Genomic DNA, 17,939 nt, shown 5'->3' on the forward strand with positions numbered 1-17,939 from the left:
CATAGATCATATATGATTTTACTGTTGCTAATCTGCACATTTCATGTAGTTATGCCAGCTTCATTCACAAGAGGTCGCTAGCGCAGATACAACTGAGCATCACTTTGTGTTTGAGAAATCGTGGATACACTGTATTTTATGGTCCCTTTAGAGCATTCTGTTGACTGTGAGTAACTTTGCAACTACATGTCAACTAACTAACTTGTAATTAAATTATATTACATTTTAAAATACTCCTAATCAGACTACAGTTAATTTTTTATTGATTAGGCTACATGTTATTTTCACAATGGCAGTCAATTATTCATAATTCAAAACTACTTCTATTTTATATTTTAAATGTTCCTTTCTTCACTGCTTATATCCGTTCAGAAGGTTTTACAGGTTTGTGGAATCACACACACACACACACACACACACACACCATCAGACACTGTTCATGTGACTATCACTGAAAACTGAGACCCACAGCATTTGATCACTGGATTTACAGAAATCATTTCACTTTTAACAAGTGTTTTCTCAACATTGAATATCTAGTCAGCTATACTAGATATTCAGATATTTAGATATTTAATTATTATTTGAATTATCTCTCAGTGAGTCATTTAACCATATATTAGGCCTACATGTCTTTGGGAGGAGATTGTCTTTCAAACACATTAAAATCTTCAAAACATAATTTTATATTAACATGCAACGCAAGGGATTCCCCAACTTTTCTGTCAGCAACAATATATTTACTTGAAGAAACCCCAGAGATTTCAAGCTAATAAGTTAGGTCAATAATAATAATAAATACTAATAAAAACGAAGTTCGCGGTTCTCTGATGGCGGTTAATGGTCACGTGACATGCAGGTAAACAAATATATATATTTTTTTTTAGTAAATGTTTTATTTTGATTGTTTTTTATTTTAAAATTATTTATTTTAATGTTTATGATTTAATTACTTAATAGATTTTCATTAAACTCACAAACCCTCTGCAGTTCCATCACGAACCCCAGTCTGTAATGATAGTACGGTAATGTTTAATATTGTTGATAACAAAGAATGGAATATATATAGGCCTATATATATTTTCTCTTTGTATTTTATATGGCACAAGTTTATCTATTCAAATCAATTGGATAAATGAGTTAGGTCAAAAGTAATCTAAAAGTATACAGAAATGAGTGATCTAGATCCCATTACTAACTACAATTTTTTGTGTAATTTGTAATCAGTAAACGACTACAATGTGTAAATAATCTACCAGCAGTGCACCAACGTTTAGCTTTTTTCAGAAGAGGCTTTGTTAAAAAGAATGACACACATAGCCCTTTATGGAAAATATCAGCTACTTTGTATATAAATATTTGCTTATGCATGTGTTCAAGCCTCTGGGAAATTATACTGCATTTGAATCGCTGCTTTAATAATCTCTACTTTGTCCCAGGCAATAACAGACCGATGCAAATATGAAATTAAGACAATTAAAAAAATAATAATAAACATAAGCAGCTCCATCTACTATAGGGCGTACTAAAAATATAATTAAAATAAAATGTAGGTCCATAAAACGGACTCTGACTAATTGTGTCGTTACAGGATTCGTTCGCAAGAGGTCGTAAGAGGCCATTATATTTGTGACAACATTTCAGGCGAATTCTGTTTTTTCACGTTTCATAAGCTTTACTTGTCAGTCTTTGATATTACAAAGATGTAGAGCCAGTGAGAAATGATGTTAATGAACTCGACTGTTAATAAAATCTCTTCCACTATACATATGTGTTCCATCCATCATAACCAGATTTATTCCCCAGCTCTGTTGCAACTCAGATTGAAGCTCATATGTCTTGATTTCACGCTAAATATCAGTAGTGACTCGGCGAGGCGTGCCTCTGCTGAATCACCGCGGTCACGAGGACAGGGCGCTGGCTGAGGAGCTCTGTAAACAAAACTGTTTGAAGGAAAAGACCCGAAAAGGTAATAAAAAGGCAAGCTAGGTTTACTGTCAACTGTAATAAAATTAAATTAGGCATGAAACATAAGTTGATAGTATTTTCTTCCCTATTGTGACGTGTACATACGAGTGAAAATTCTTCGCGAACAAGTATAAATGTAGGGAGGGACCACTGATCGATCTCGTGTGAGTTGTCCCGCTCTCGTGCCAGTAGTTGCAAGAGGATATTTTTTTTTAAAAATACTTTAAAAATAATAATAATAATTATAATAATAATAAAATACATTAACAACAATTATCATGAGGGAGGGAAAGTTATGGGGCATTTTCACAGACTGTGATGACGCGTTTTAACGGTCATCAGCATGTAAATCCTGCGAAGTTTCCTATATTTTTTTTAAAAAAATTAAAATTGTTTGTACCTTTATAACACTATAGTTTGTATTATTTTACATTTTTATCTAATTAAAAAAACTAGTTAACGCTGCTGTGAGTGTTAGCGGTTAGCGGCTGTGGGAGTGACGGTAAAATGTACATATTTTTCTCTTCCGGCTGCCATTATCAATCATAATCTCTGTATGTTATTATTATTATTTATTTTTTTAAGTTGTGAAAACACTATTGTGGAGTTTTATTTGGCTAATTAAGCAAATGGGAACACACACACACACACACACACATATATATATATATATTTTTTTTTTATGTAGTCTCTCATAGAAGTTTAACACAACTATGACGACTTCCGCTTCTGAGAACCCTGAAAATGTGAAAACGGGTCTATTTTGATTAAAGACTACAGGGACACATGAATTAAAAAATAAAAATAACGATGTGCACGGATGAAACATTTATAATAAATACTGCAATATTTATATATATATATATATATATATATATATATATATATATATATATATATATATATATATATATATATAAATAAATAAGAATCTACAGTTTTGATTTCATGGTGACTTTATAAGTAGTAGCCTAGTCCAAGCATCATGTTACTGTATTTAAATAATATATTACACACACATTAACTAACTTTCTCATACACAACGTGCCTTCTGAACACACATTCGTCCAATCAGAAAGTGTATCAATCCGCGCACATGGCTTTGTCCTACTGGACCGCAGTCTAAGCGAGCCTACGCGGAGGGATATGTGAGGGACTACACCCAGAGTGCCGTACAGCCGGGACTCTTCACTGCTCAAACTCACATTAGAGAAGGGGGCGTGCAGGACAGGACGGGACTCTCTCTCTCTCTCACAAATATACGGTAACCGCAAAAGACTGTCAGTCCCGTCTTTTCAGAGCAAGTTTCGTGTGGGAGCGTTTGAAACCAGAAGGCGAACATGTCGTGGCAGAGCTACGTGGAAAACCTGATGGCGGATGGCAGCTGCCAGGACTCCGCCATTGTTGGGTGCAACTCAGACTCAAAATACGTGTGGGCAGCGCAGCAGGGGGGGACGTTCATAAACATCACGGTAAATAAGTGTTATTAACACAACAGCTCTCTTTCTGCTGCATATGTAACGTTAGTCATTGACTGAGAACTGTGGCTGTGTTTCAGTCTGCCTCCCCAGACAGGACTCGCAACGTGCCTCTAAACTGCTTAGCTGGAGCTAAAGCGCAGAAATACCGCTTAATTTAATAACGTTACGCATCAGACGCGGTTTATTTTACGTTACATCGCGTGGAATAACGTGCGATTTAAACGAGATTGTTTAAAAACGCGCCGAAATAAACCGTTTGTTAGAAATCCAGGGCCTGATCAGCTTGAGTGGGGATGAAAGCTAACACTGGCTGGACAAAAGCAAATTGAACACCAGATGTTTAATTTGGAGATAATTTTTCACTAAGTATGAGGGTTTTTTGTGTATGTTTTTTTTTTTTTTTTATTTAGGCTAAATCCGGTCACTATATCATCGAGGTTAAATGGATGTATTCGTCGAAAAAACGCGAAATATTGGACGTCGTGACGGTAAAAACCGAGTGTCGCGCGTTAGAAGTTCAGGTTGAGGCGGTTTAAAGTTAAAGAAATACGTTTTTCAGTCATAAAGAGGGAGGTGTTGTTAGTGCAAACAGGCCGATCAGCTCCTAAGATCACCAGACTGCGTTCATGCACTTGTGTACGGGAACACACGGGTCATTCAGCCGCGGAATGTGCGTAAAGTCCTTCGTGAATCCGGGATCCTCGCAGTACCTGCCAGTCCAAGATGGCGCCCAATAAACGGGTGTTAATTCATCTAATAACAGGCTTATTTACACACCGTCTTGTGCTTTCCCCAGCTTAATGGACCGCATTCAGTGGCTGCTTATAAGGTTAAAATATGTAAAACATTCGTTTTACATTGGTTAACAGGTTAAAGGGATCGCCCAAAAATAAAAAATAAATCTTTTAAATCAATGTCTTACTCTCATGCCGTTCCAGACATGTAAGGCTTGCTTTCTTCTGCACAATTCATTATAATATAGTTTGTAGAATGTTGGTAACCAAATAGTTTAGGTGGACATTGACTTTCATTGAATGGATACTACACAAATTTATCAGAATAACATCTTTTATCTTCCACAGAAGAAAGCCAGTCATACAGGTTTGGAACAACATGTGGTGATTGAATGATTGATAACATGGGCTAATTTTCATTTTGGGTGAACTATACTATGCAATAACATATACATACATACATACATATATACACACACATTCTTGACATTTATTGTGTATTCTGTGAAACAGGTTACATCGTTTCAGATTCAGGTCTTTTGCGGGCTTCATTAAATTTTAATAGAGCTGTTTTACTCCAGATGCCGTCAAATGAGCTACCAAAGATGATCATAACCGATGTCTGTCGCGTATGCATATTGATATCTAAAAGTTTTATTTTTCTTCTTATCATTAATATTCGGATATTAATACCCTGATAGCACAAGTACATCTCGGAGATGTCTATTTGATGTCTGCATTTACATCTGCAAGATGTAGGCCTATGAGTGTTTGCTCATCTGCAATAGGACATTTCCTATTGTAAGATGTCATATCATAGACATTTAGAAGATGTCTTTAAGATGTTTAACATTTGTAAAACACAGTTTTTTCTAAGATGTTTAACAGGTGTTTTTACACAGCATATGCTTTCCAGATTAACAGATCTTTATCAGACATCTTACTGATGTACCTGTGCTATCTGGGTATGGAATGAAATGGCAATAATAAAAAGAACGAGCTAGGCTGGCTGATTACCTTAAAAGTCCATTTATATCGCCGCCATTTCCTAAGTAGCTGTTAACACTTTCTCTGACAAGCGGATGTGACCAGACCTGTTTTCCCATTTGTTCATGTGATGTTTGGCGTAAAGACTTTTGCAGGGTTCCTGTGGTCATTGAATACCTGGAAATGTTAGTGAATTTTAACATTTCTTCCGCTAGAAATTGCTCTTGGTGAGAGTAATTCTAACAAGAACTGTCAAGATGAAGAAAAAAAAAAAAAACTTCAAAGACTGGAAAAGTCATGGGAATTCAATGGTTATAAGGTGAAGGAATCCTTAACTGACAGTATTTAATGGGTTTTCACTATGGAATGAGATTGGAAAAGTTGTATGCCTAATTTTATCTTTCTTCCTTCATAATAATTCAGTAAGGTGAAAGTTTCTGAGGCTCAAATGAATCAAGTTGTGATTGTAAGGCGTCTCCATCCCGAAATTGAGTCACCTCATGTTGCTCCAAACCTGTACGACTTCTTCCGTTAGAGCTTGACGGCCTCAGGCAGTCACGCGGGTTGGGAATGGCATTCGGAGTGGGTTTTGCCTCTTAGTTTCCTGTGTTGCTGGCCAAATATGAGTTTAAAAAGGCTTCTTAAAGTTAAAGTTAGTCGAGACTGTGTCTACTGCCATACCAGCGCTTCCGAACCTACTGGAAATAACATCAGCTGGCTGATTCTCACCGAAGAGTAGCTGCTTTTAGTGGTTTGGCCTCGGGGAAAAAGGCTCGGTAGATTCGTAGTGAGCCAGAACAAAAACAAAGCTGCTTTGATGTGTGATGAGCGAACGACAATGAAACCAATAAGAGAACTGCACGTTCAGACTTGATCTGTCAGCATTTGACACATAAAACCAATGTTTAATGTGATTAATGCATTCCAGTTTGAGGGTTAGGCAGAATTTTTCCCAGATTTGTCGAGTAGAAGTTCCTTTTAAGGAACAAATAACCTCCGTTCAGCTGCGCTTTCATCACACTCCAGAAATATCCTTTTAAATGTTCAGAGAACTCTAGAAATAAACGTCTATCCAAAATTAAAGATCAAAATAGAGCATATTTAGTCATAGTTTGTCATTTGTTGGACGACCAATAGTCAAAATTGACTAGCTGTTGGGTTTGTCTGCATGACTAGTTAAGCGAAGGTGCGGTCACATAAACGGGTGTTCAGAAAGTTTTCAAGGTCAAAATCAAGTCATTTTAAAAGGAATCCACGTGATTGGGAATCCGCATAATCTTGCTAATGTGAACGCACCGTAACTCTTTCCCCGTCAGCGTTTTTGAGGAAGGTTGCCAGTCAGTGCCAGCATTTAAGCTTTTCACAATTTCATGGCCCCCAGAATATTTTGTTGTATGAATATCTGAACATGCGATATCAAAAGAAAGAACAAAGCCTCTGCTTTTAAACAAAAAACCTGTTTTATTCTAGCTTCATGCATTCTTTTCTTTTAATCAACACTTGAATGTTGGTAAGTTTCATAAAAAAGCAACATTTTGATCAGGAGATTCAGTGCTCTTTCAGAAGATGCGTAATAGCGCCGCCTACAGTATAACAGTGAAAACACGGATTGCCCGGAAAATTCCATCAATGGCGGGGAAAGAGTTAATATGAGGTACATATTAGCTGTGTCTCAATTTCGCAAAAACTCCCATATATCACAAAAGAGTTTTTGCGCTCGCATGAGGTGGTTTTTCAGGCAATTCGAAAAAGAAATATTTCGCAAAACTGCAATGGAAACAGTTTTTTAGCATTTACAGGTCACCGGACGTACGTAACAGTTGATCATTCTTTAAAGACGACGCGGTGTGTTTGGACAGAAGACGAGACCGAGTTCTTCATTGAACTCATAAAAGACAAAAGTACCATGGGAATACTGGATTCAAAACAAAGAAATGCCACAGTTTATCAAGACCTTGAAGCAGATAAACACCTCATATGAGCCGCTCACAACACAAGTATAAGGGGCTTTACTTGCCAATAATGCTTTGTACACACGCCTACGTCTCCTTCCATTAAAGATAATGGATAGTGCGGTGGCTGCGATATACGTAAACCTACTAGCATCCGCTGGCTTGATTTTTGGAGTGACTTTTCGCGAGAGGAAAAAACATCGGTTAATGGAAAGTCTGTCATTTCGCAATCATTTTTTAGCGACATTTAGAAAATATCGCAAAAGTTTTGCGCAAATCTGTACAATTTTGTGTAGGGCTGAACGATTAATCGCACTTTACATGTAATCGCACTTAAATCGAGATGGCTTATCGCGATTTTAAAATCGCAAAGGTTGCGATTATTTTTTATTTTATTTTTTTGCGCAACTTGTCATTGATGTACGGCTCTGTAAACGCTGCTCCATCTGAAAGCACTGTGAGTTTGAGTCACTTATAACGTGCATTTGAAAAAGCAACACGCGTCAAACATCTTTCCAAAACATGACAAACATTTATGAACCTCTTATCCAAAAACAGACAACATTTAATAACATGCATTTACTCCAAATTCACTTTATAACGTGGCACGGCATATTTATCGTGTTTGCGTGAGAGCGCCCCCTGGTGTTCAGATGGAGCAGTGTTTACTACCGATCAGCCGCACTCCACTGGCATAAAATAATCGCAGTCTTTGCCAAATCGCGTGCGGTTTTATTGCGGTTAATTGTTCAGCCCTAATTTTGTGGGCAAAATCTAGTAACTTCAGTGTTTCGTGTGAGGGCGATAAAAGGTTCCCCTCACATATTTCGTTCATAGTTCGAATTGGTTTCGCAAATTCACCACATTGACCAACAGAAAACGGCTTGTTTTAAAAATGACTTTGTGCTTCATGCATTTCACACATGTGACGCCTCATAAAATCTAAATTGAGTTGTCCGGCAGATGTCAACAATTGTGTCCTGGCCTGTTGCACAATAACAGCGAGTGTCATTAGCTGACCAGCCCACCATACTGACTTACAGAGGCTTTAGTATAAAACTGCATAATGAACTTTTGACACAGTCTTCATGATTCATTGATGTCAAGTGCAAAGTTGATTATCTACATGGATCTTTCCAATATTTATCTACCTGCCTTCCTACATTTGTTGATTTGCATTTGGCTGATCATTAATCCACTATAAAATGTAAAAGACTAGACAAGAAGATGCAGTTCCACAATTAATATAGTGTTGTTTTCTTTCTAATATCAGCCAACAGAAATCGACGTCCTCGTAGGGAAAGACCGAGAAAGTTTCTTCACCCACGGCCTGACCTTAGGTTCAAAGAAGTGCTCGGTCATCCGAGACAGTCTCCATGTCGACAGCGACTGGACGATGGACATCAGGACGAAGAGTCAAGGAGGAGAGCCAACATACAACATTACTGTCGGTAAAGCTGCCACAGGTAGTAGTCCGTCCTTATATTCTTTCACAATTACCTTTTATTCATAAAACCTCTATGTATGTTTGTTTTTTTCAAGTGTAGATGGATAATATAGCAATGTAGATGTCAACCTTTCCTCAATATGAAATCATGCATTTTAACTGTTGCAAATACTATATTTCATATGTGGGGCTCTTTTAATAAGTGAAAATAAAGTTTTGAAATAGTTTTAAGAGCTAAAAATAGACAAATGCCATTTAAAGCCTTCAGAATTTGGTGTTGCAAAGTAACGGCAGGAGTTTGGGGGAATAAAGCAAATCTAAAAGTAGCATTTCATTGACTAGCTAGTCATTTCACACGGTTGATCACGAGACTTGAGCTCAAGTGTTGAGGAAGTGTCTGAGACCTGTTGAGGTACATTCCCTCTCGTTTGCATGCGTTTCTGTTAATCTCACACACCTCTTGGGTCTTTTGCACTTTAAAATGTGAAAGGATTTCCTGTTTCCTGAAAATAAAATGTTCCTTCATGAATCAATCTTTCATATACCTCATGGCATGCATTGAGGACGGGAACTAAACCTGCTTTCCTGCATTGGATTGAAGCATTTTGATTTCACATGCTTGCATTTAAATGTTCAAATGAATAATAAGATAAATGTTTGGTCATTACTGGACCATCAGACCTAATCGAAATGGTAACACTATAATAACTTTCATTATATCACAGTGCTGTGAAATTCTTGATTCACATTAATAAGGTGTTGAAGTTTCTTCACCACCAAAGGATAGTATAAAAATGGCCAAGATGTGCAAGAAAGTACTTATTGAAGTAGTTTCATTTAAGTGTTGTAAGGATGAAAAACTTAGAGATAAAAACATGTAAATCTTAAGATGTGGTGATCGTGGTATAGCCTAAGCGGGATAATTGATAATAAAGTAATGCCATATTACCACCTCGGAAGTACATTGATTTTTAATAATTGATCAAATTAATAAAATAATTGAAGAATAACTTAGCGGCCCGTCATCAATCATTACTTCAGTTATTCTCTCTCACTCTTTCTCTCTCACTCTTTCTCTCTTTCTCTCTCTCTCTCTCTCTCTCTCTCTCTCTCTCTCTCTCTCTCTCTCTCTCTCTCTCTCTCACTCTTTCTTTCTCTCTCTCTCTCACTCTTTCTTTCTCTCTCTCACTCTTTCTCTCTCTCTCACTCTTTCCCTCACTCTTTCTCTCTCTCTCACTCTTTCCCTCACTCTTTCTCTCTCTCTCACTCTTTCCCTCACTCTTTCTCTCTCTCTCTCACTCTTTCTCTCTCACTCTTTCTCTCTCTCTCTCACTCTTACTCTCACTCTCTCTCACTCCCGATGGTCCTCAAGTGCCTCGAACAAAGCTTTATTTTTCAAACGATCAGTGCCACAAACCTCGCAGAATTTGGGAGATGTTAATGAAAGTAATTAAAAGGTGTTACCAGTTGTAGCTAAATACAGGTATTTCCTCTAGCCTGCAATCTTTCACTCTGCATGCCTGTTATCTTGATCCCTGCTTTTTATTCTGTCCTATCTCAGCTTGTTGATCTTGGTTTGGCTTTTTTCTCCGGGGCTGGGATTTCCCTGTCCTCTTAACTTCCTTTCTCTGTCTTTCTCTTTCAGTCTTGGTTCTTGTAATGGGCAAAGAAGGGGTCCACGGAGGCGGCTTGAATAAGAAGGCATATTCAATGGCAAAATACTTGAGAGATTCAGGGTTTTAGCTTCTTTCTTTTTTTTTCTTGATCAAGTAGTGAAATTTAGGGAGGGAAAAAAACCAAGTCACCCACATTCCCAAAATAAGCTGTGAAGATTATCCCCCCCCCACCCCCACCCATCATTGAAACGCATTTAAAGTTTTTGGACATCATAATGGCAAGGAAGGGTAATGAATCTTGTGTCAACAATTGCATCCCTTTTTTGAGTTGGGAAATTTGTTTCTTTTTTTTCCCCCGCCCCTCAAGTTTGTTGATTTTTGTTCTTGTTTTTTTTCCTGTGTACTCCAGCATTGGTTATAGTCATGGGCAAGGAAGGTACCCATGGAGGGCTGCTCAACAAGAAAGCGTTTCAAATGGCTGAATACCTGAGGAAATCTGGATATTAAGACACCTGCCCACCTATAGCTGCTCATTCCTACCAACACTAACCTTTCTTTTCTAGGAGAGATTTGCTTAATCATTTATTTGTTTTCAACTCTAATTTCTTTTCGTTCTACCCAAACCCACCCTTTCCCCAATTACGTTATAACCCCGTCCCATATATTTCCATTTATTGTGTTCGTTCCCATTTTGGAACTACGTTCCATTGCTAAACATGATGCATTTAAGACAAAATGTAAGCGTCTCATTTCTGCTTATTCATGAAACAAAAACATTTTGGGTGTTTAGTTTGTTACCAAGGGCTTGAGCTAAACTCAAATTCCCTTTCCTAGATCAAATCTGGGAAAGGTCGACTGTATGCATATCTTTGAATGGACCTTAGTCAGGATGGGCGGCGTTTTTAATTTGACACCAATTTTTTATTAGCGCCAAATTAAATATGCCGTCTGCGCTAACAAATGTCCACTTCTTTAAGTTTTCCTCAACCCAAAGTTTGTCGTCATTGACGCCTCAACTCAACCTGTAGATGCGACACTTCCTGAATGACAGATTCATATTCTTTCCCTTTGTCGCACCAACATGCATGAAGTGGGAGGTCAAGCTCTTAAATAGTTGGCGGTCTGTCGAGTGCAGTAATTTTTGGGCTTAGGTAGCATTTTCTCCCATCAACCCCATATTGAATGTTCATGGACATTCCGTCATTGCACTTGTTTTGCTAGCTTATGTAATATATATATTTTTTATTTTCAAGACGACTGCCATTTGAGACAGTGGGTATCCCGGTGTAAGCGCTTGGAGTATACAGTTTGAATTCTTTCATTTGGACCAATTTTCGTCATTGCTTGGGTTATTTACACACTACGTTGACCAACAAAACACTAGCGTCTGGTCACAGATAAGACTTCGGTCTTGTTTTGCCAGCTTTCAACACTTGAATTGAATTTAACCCATGAATGAATTGTCATGACTGTGGGATAAATTGCCTTCGAGTCATGTCTGTCCAAATGTATAACACTCCAATCATAATGTGTATTCTGTGCCATAATGTAGAGCGAATCTGTTGCTATTGATTCAGACAGCTTCCCAAATGATTCTATCAGTTCTTGGTTCAGGGGTTTTTAGTATCTACAGAAGTTCTGGCCTTGTGGGATATTTGTACAGGTTCAAAACCTCTTGACTATAGTTCATTTCTTGTTTCCCTGTACTTTTTTTCATACATCTTGGATACAGTCTGACATGTCTGATTTCATATGCATAAACCAAGAAATGCCATAAATTAATCTCACCACCTTGTTTACAGACAAATTAAATAAATCTATTCCAACCAAATTACTTGTCTGTTTCTTTTGCTTGCATGTTATTTTTAAAGGGGTCTTTTCATGTGGAATCTGTTTTTCTCAAAGTTAAAGTAGATAATAAACTAAAATATGCTTGCTTTGTACAAAAATTGGAAAATGTTAATGGAAAACAAATTTGTTGTTTTATTGCACAAACCAAAAAAAGTCCTATATTGCACACAAAAATGGAAAAGTTGGGCTTTTTTGTCAGGGTTGATCATTTTCACATTTCCCCCATTTCTGTTGATTGTTGCATTAAAACAGAATTGGAAACTTTCTATTAGGGCAGCACGATGCTTTGAGTGTGTAAAGTAAATTTATATTACATTCAAATATAATTAAAAACTGAAAATATTCTTTTTGTGAGAAGAAAGCATCCCTATAACCTCTAAAAGTGAAGAGTTTTACTGTAGCATTACATAGTGTCATTTTAACGTCTAGGGTTTCAGGTAGGCCTACATTAGCTTTATTTAACAACAGAAAATGTAATAATCAAATGTAAAAACAAAACACTGCTTAGTCTTCACAGTATGAATTAAATATACACTGATTCTTATTAAAGCTACAAAGTTATCCAGTCAAGAGCAGTGAGTGATTTTTCTCTTTGTATTTTGTTGTTTGATTAACATTAAGCACACATACGGAGTCAGGTTTATTAGGCTGCTGTCACTTTACATTCGGCACAAATCCAATTGTTACACGTGTGCTTTCTCTTTCAGCTGTTTAGTCCACTTGACAACTGACTGTGTTTGTGAATACTCACCAAGATGGCCTTTTGGACATTTTGTGTGTGTGTATATGGATAAGCTGCGGAGCTGAATTCAGAAAAGTGTAAATTACCAAACTAAAATCAGATTTTTCACACACACACAAAAGAGATCATAAGCTAAAATGCGATTAGGGTTTATTGCACACAAATGGAAATTATTCATGAGAAGTTTTATTGCACGAAACATTTCTCTGAGGACCTTTTTTTTTTTTTTGCACACAAAAATGTAAAACCGTTATAAAAAAACTAAACTATTTCCCCCTTATAGGTCCACTTATGTTTATATAGCTTTTTTAAAATTATTATTATCTTAAAACCATGTGGCACTTTACAAAATGATGGATGAGAAACTGAGACGAAAACAGCAAAAGGTGTAGTATTTTATTCATGAAGAGAAATGAATATAGACTACTTATAAACAAGGGTGAGCAGAAAGATATATTTACAGTAAAGCAACATTAAAAGGCAAACAGACATTGGTAACGGTTCAAAACGGTAATCAAAAACCTCCAACTCCTACTTACCCAACTTACTTCCTACGTACAGTACATGAATGATGTTAGACTACACTTCGAGTGACTGATATTTAGAACGGCTCCACTGTTAATGATCAAACTAAAAGTGTGACATCAGTGTCAGTACAAGTTCAATAATAAAGTCTCATTGTGTCGTATAAAACATGCAGTTGTTCGCGATCGGATACACGTCTGAGATGAGTTTGGCGTTTTTGTCAGCAAGCACAAATCACATTCCCAGAGGTGACGCTCATCTGCGGAGGTTGGCAAAAATGTGCGTGATAAATTTCGCAGGATCTTTTGAAGGTGGTGGTGGTGTGTGTGTGTGGGGGAGGGGGGGGAATCGTGATTTGTAGAAAATTTCGCTGTATAGTATCGCTGTATGTTAAACTCCGAACGATAAATTGTAAGTGATGATGAAACGTATTGGAATCTCTTAAGAGTCCGAGTCGTGATTGGCTAACGTTTAAGCGTCGGCCTCCATGTTGTCGGGACGCCCCTGTTGCAGCTGTACGACGACCGTTTCCACGGTGACCTCCTCGTCGCTGTCGGTGGTGTCGCTGTGCTCGTCGTAGTCCGACGACTCCACTTCGCGCTGGGATGGCGAGCCGGACATGGTGCCGAAGGAATGGGCGCTGGTGGAGGCCAAGGATCGCAGCAGGGGCGTGTTTTCCGAAGCTTCGTTCTCCTCGCCTCCGCTGTCCCCGGAGTCGGACTCGGACTCGGAGTCGCCGTCAGACGGCACCACTTTCTGCTTGCACACCGGACACGTCTTCTTGGTTTTGGTCAGCCACGGGTCAACACACTTGCAGTGATAGGCTGATAATTGGTGCAGAGAGAATTAGTGCGAGAGATCCTGACAAACGTGATCTACATTATGTATATCTACAGTAGTCTGGATCAAAACCTTTCAACAAAGTTGTACATGAGTTTTGAACAATACCCGTTCTCGTCTCAGGACAACTTTGATGATCTTTTCTGATCCGCTTCAAATGTTGACTACTGTAATTTGAATTAAATGATAGTTCTCCCTAAAATGAAAATTAAGTCATAATTTACTCACCCTGGTGTTGTTCTAATGCCGTATAATAACGTCCTTCTTTCTTTTTCGGACCACAAAAGGAGATTTTTATTAAAAATGTCCCGCTCGCACTCAATGGCAGTGAATAGTGACCAGCATTGACGCATTAGTATCACCGAATGATCCCATGCAACTCAAGACGTATATTACAAGTGTTCTGGGGGTTTATGATAAGTATGCCATTATACCTCAAACAAATTAAAATGTAATTATTATTTAATGAAAATCCTGACCTTGGTCTTCTGTGCTCGACTGAGACTCTATTAGCGCTCGAGTTCACTCCGACTCGCCCAGAAAAACACACGTTATGAGAAATCAATGTATCATCTTTTCTGAGGTGAATATATCCATTGTGACAAGAAGTTATCGCGTTCGCATCCGTCAACTGTCATCAGACAAACGTTCCTGTCCGGTGATATGTGACTCAATGAAGAAACTACACGGATACTTTTTGGGGATTTCTAGGCATTGTATTTCATGTCACATATTTGTTAGTCTTGATTTCTTACAACTTGTGTGTTTTTCTGGACCAGTACCATTTCGGCAACGAGAATGTTTCTGAGCCAAATGAAGATAAAGATGTGTTCTGGTGACTGGCGTGTTTATTGAACCAATCAGATAAGAGTAAATTGAGAGTCATGTGATTGGCTACATGAAGAAGGTGGACCCGCCCTCCTCTTCGCGCTTGCAAAACTCAATGAGTGAGAGAATCGTGCCAAAACTGGAAGCGCAGGTAAAAGAAAGACGCAACTGTACAAATCGGGTTATTTCGTGAACTCTTTTGCCCCATGCACACAGCAAGCCATTTAGACATTTGCAACAGTTTATTTTTTTACACAAACGCAATTAATTACGCAATTAATCTGTTGTTTCGCAGTTCCTGACCCTGTTGCTTTCGGTTGCAGATTGCTGTCCACAGGCCTGCAGTGCTTCTGGCCGTAATTGTGCGCAAAAACCGTGCCAAAAGTGTAAGCGCGGAAAAATGGAAGTCAGAAGAATACAGATCCTATTTATTTTGCGTTAGCATGAAGCTGCAGTTTCACAATACATGAATTACACTTACGAATAACAGTCAAATGCTGCAAATATTGTTTTCTTACACTTGAAAAGTGATTTACACCTTTAAAAATCTTCTCTTGCGCATGCAAATTAAATTTACGCTTGCATTCTTAATTTCACAAAACTTACCCTATATTCATCGAAACAACGAACGCGCACGTCCCGCAGAGAAGCCCAACGGCCAAGATCAGTAATTTCATTGAATAATACATTAAATTTCGGTTTGTTTTTCACCAAACCCTATCATAAACCCCCTGAACACTTGGAATATAAGTGTCGCATGGCATCATTCTGTGGTACTTTTGCGTCTTTATTAAAATACTTGACGCCGGTCGCTATTCACTGCCATTATATGGGACATTATTTAAAAGTTCTCCTTTTATGGTCCGTAAAAGAAAGAACGGCCCAATGCATTAGAGTAGAACAACACCAGGGTGAGTAAATTATGACTTAATCTTCATTTTAGGGTGAAAAATCCCTTTAAAACTGAATATAGCCTACAGTGTACCGTAAGTAGTGTGTATATATATAACTTTGATTAAATTTCATATACGAGTTTTTCGAATTATTATTCTGAACTTGAATGTCCTGAGTCACATTTTCAGCGAATGCTCTGTGGCAACTCATCGATTTAGTTAACTAATAATTCATAGAAACAAACAAAAAGCAGACACTGTTGATCGAGCTGAACTTGCATTGAATCCAGAACATTCCTTTAGCTGATATTAGGCTGTGAACTCCTTCCCAAACTGCATTATTAGCTGATCAAGCGGCAGAAACTCACCATGTGAGCAGGGCAGGACCCGAAGCTTCTCGCCCTCTTCATACTCATCCAAACAAATGGCACAAACATCATAGGAGTCACCTAGAAGACATTAAGAGACAGCTAACTGTAGATATTAATCTTTTACATTTTTCTATAATAAAACACAACATAAAAATGTGTAATATTTTATACTGTAATGCACATTTTCACACCGAATCTCCATATTAATGTAGAAACAACAAAGACGGTATGCTTTAATATATTTGATATTTCATTCTACGAGTGAAGTTTAGAGAACTGCTACTGATATCTTTATTTTCTCAGTTTCTAGTGATGAAATGAGTAATTATAGCCATTCAATTTGAAAGCCATCATTTTATAGGCTTTTTAATTTAAGTTAACTAAAAATAAAAATCACAAACTCATATAACAAGTGCCACATTTATATACATAGTTATATAGTATATATCATTTTTGTGTTGTATATAGTAATATAGTGATGAATGAGAGCTGTCAGTCGCAAGTATTTACACTTTTCCCCGCACTTACACCGGCGTGCGGGACAAACACGTCACTGACGGGATCAAAGTTATCGGCTTATTTTTGACAGCCGTAATGAATAAATTGCAATGACGTTTTACCTCATTTCACATTAATATCTTGACTAAATGTGTTTCTGATCTGCACACTTGTGATCGCGGCGTTTCCTTTCAGATCCTGTGTGTCCTGGATCAAGGAAAACATTCCAGTCTCAATAAGTCCAGGAATTTGTCCTGCCCTCCCTGTGAATTCCTCTGCCTTTTTTCTCTTTTCTTTCCACCAATGAAGGAGCCGCTCTGCCGATGGCCGGTGTTTATAGAAGCAGTAAACGAACACATTTTCTCGCGGTCTCTCTAACCAGCATGTCTGTGTGTGACCGTATATGGGTAAGCTTATATCCGTCACTGCAGGCTTTATTTGCGCTCACTGCTTTGGGGTTTGTTGAAGAGTTTACAGTGAAAGCTGGTCTGTAGGAACAGGTTTGGATGCTACAGATATTCACAGTTTAAAACTGAAACATCTAAACACTTTGTGAGGCGAATGACCTTGCAGAGCACATTCTTCATTCGTTCACAACTGAGGTTTATGATTTAGGATAAAACCTCGGGTTACCCAGAACAGTGTTCGAAAGCCATTTCATAATAGTTGACTGCTGGGCAACATATCCAATATTCATGATATACTGGCACTGACTTTATGGCCAGAGAAAATGAACCAACATTGATTTGAATTTGCGAATTCATAAGATATATTCAATATTTGTGATATATATTTGCACTAATCTGTCTCTAGTCCACTTTCAACCTCTTCTGTCCTGGTTTCTTTGATGGGAGGGTCTATGGGCGGGTAAATGTATGTGTTTTTTTCAGATCTTTCGATCTAATGAACGAAATAAGCTCATGCAACTGGTATTATTAAGTAATGTCCTGGCTCTTCCCAGCTTTATAATGGGAGTGAATAGAGCCTGAGATTTTGAAGCTCAAAAAAGTGCATCAATCATAACAGTAAATCCATACGCCTCCAGAGGGTTAATAAAGGCCTTCTGAAGCACAGACATGCGTTGTTGTATGAAAAATATCCATATTTATAACTTCATTAGCTAAAATAACTGGCTTCCGGTAGATGGCCGAACACAAGTCTAGTTCCGGTGGAAGAGTGACCTCTGACCCGACGCATGACGAGTGA

The 17,939-nt window shown here is 37.9% G+C and overlaps 2 protein-coding genes across 3 annotated transcripts in view; one reads left to right on the forward strand and one right to left on the reverse strand.

Annotated features, from left to right (window-relative positions):
* The first annotated feature begins 3,100 nt into the window (after positions 1–3,100).
* On the forward strand, positions 3,101–12,016 carry pfn2b (profilin 2b). Of its 2 annotated transcripts, none has more exons than XM_084117311.1 (3): positions 3,101–3,440; positions 8,396–8,588; positions 10,215–12,016. In XM_084117311.1, the coding sequence occupies exons 1-3, from the start codon at positions 3,309–3,311 to the stop codon at positions 10,310–10,312; spliced, it is 423 nt and encodes a 140-aa protein (XP_083973437.1). In that variant the 5' UTR covers positions 3,101–3,308; the 3' UTR covers positions 10,313–12,016. The 2 variants fall into 2 exon arrangements, with proteins under 2 accessions (XP_083973437.1, XP_083973436.1); XM_084117310.1 differs by having other exon boundaries at positions 10,595–12,016.
* A 1,144-nt stretch (positions 12,017–13,160) lies between these two features.
* rnf13 (ring finger protein 13) overlaps positions 13,161–17,939 on the reverse strand; it is a 30,038-nt gene continuing 25,259 nt past the window's right edge. The window contains exons 9-10 of the mRNA XM_084117312.1: positions 16,233–16,313; positions 13,161–14,127 (exon numbers count right to left, since the gene is read on the reverse strand). Coding sequence (XP_083973438.1) covers positions 13,775–14,127; positions 16,233–16,313 — 434 coding nt within the window. The 3' untranslated portion in view covers positions 13,161–13,774. The remainder of the gene's footprint in view (positions 14,128–16,232; positions 16,314–17,939) is intronic.

This window comes from Abramis brama, assembly GCF_963993115.1.
Source record: "Abramis brama genome assembly, chromosome: 6".
Classification (NCBI taxonomy): Eukaryota; Metazoa; Chordata; class Actinopteri; order Cypriniformes; family Leuciscidae; genus Abramis; species Abramis brama.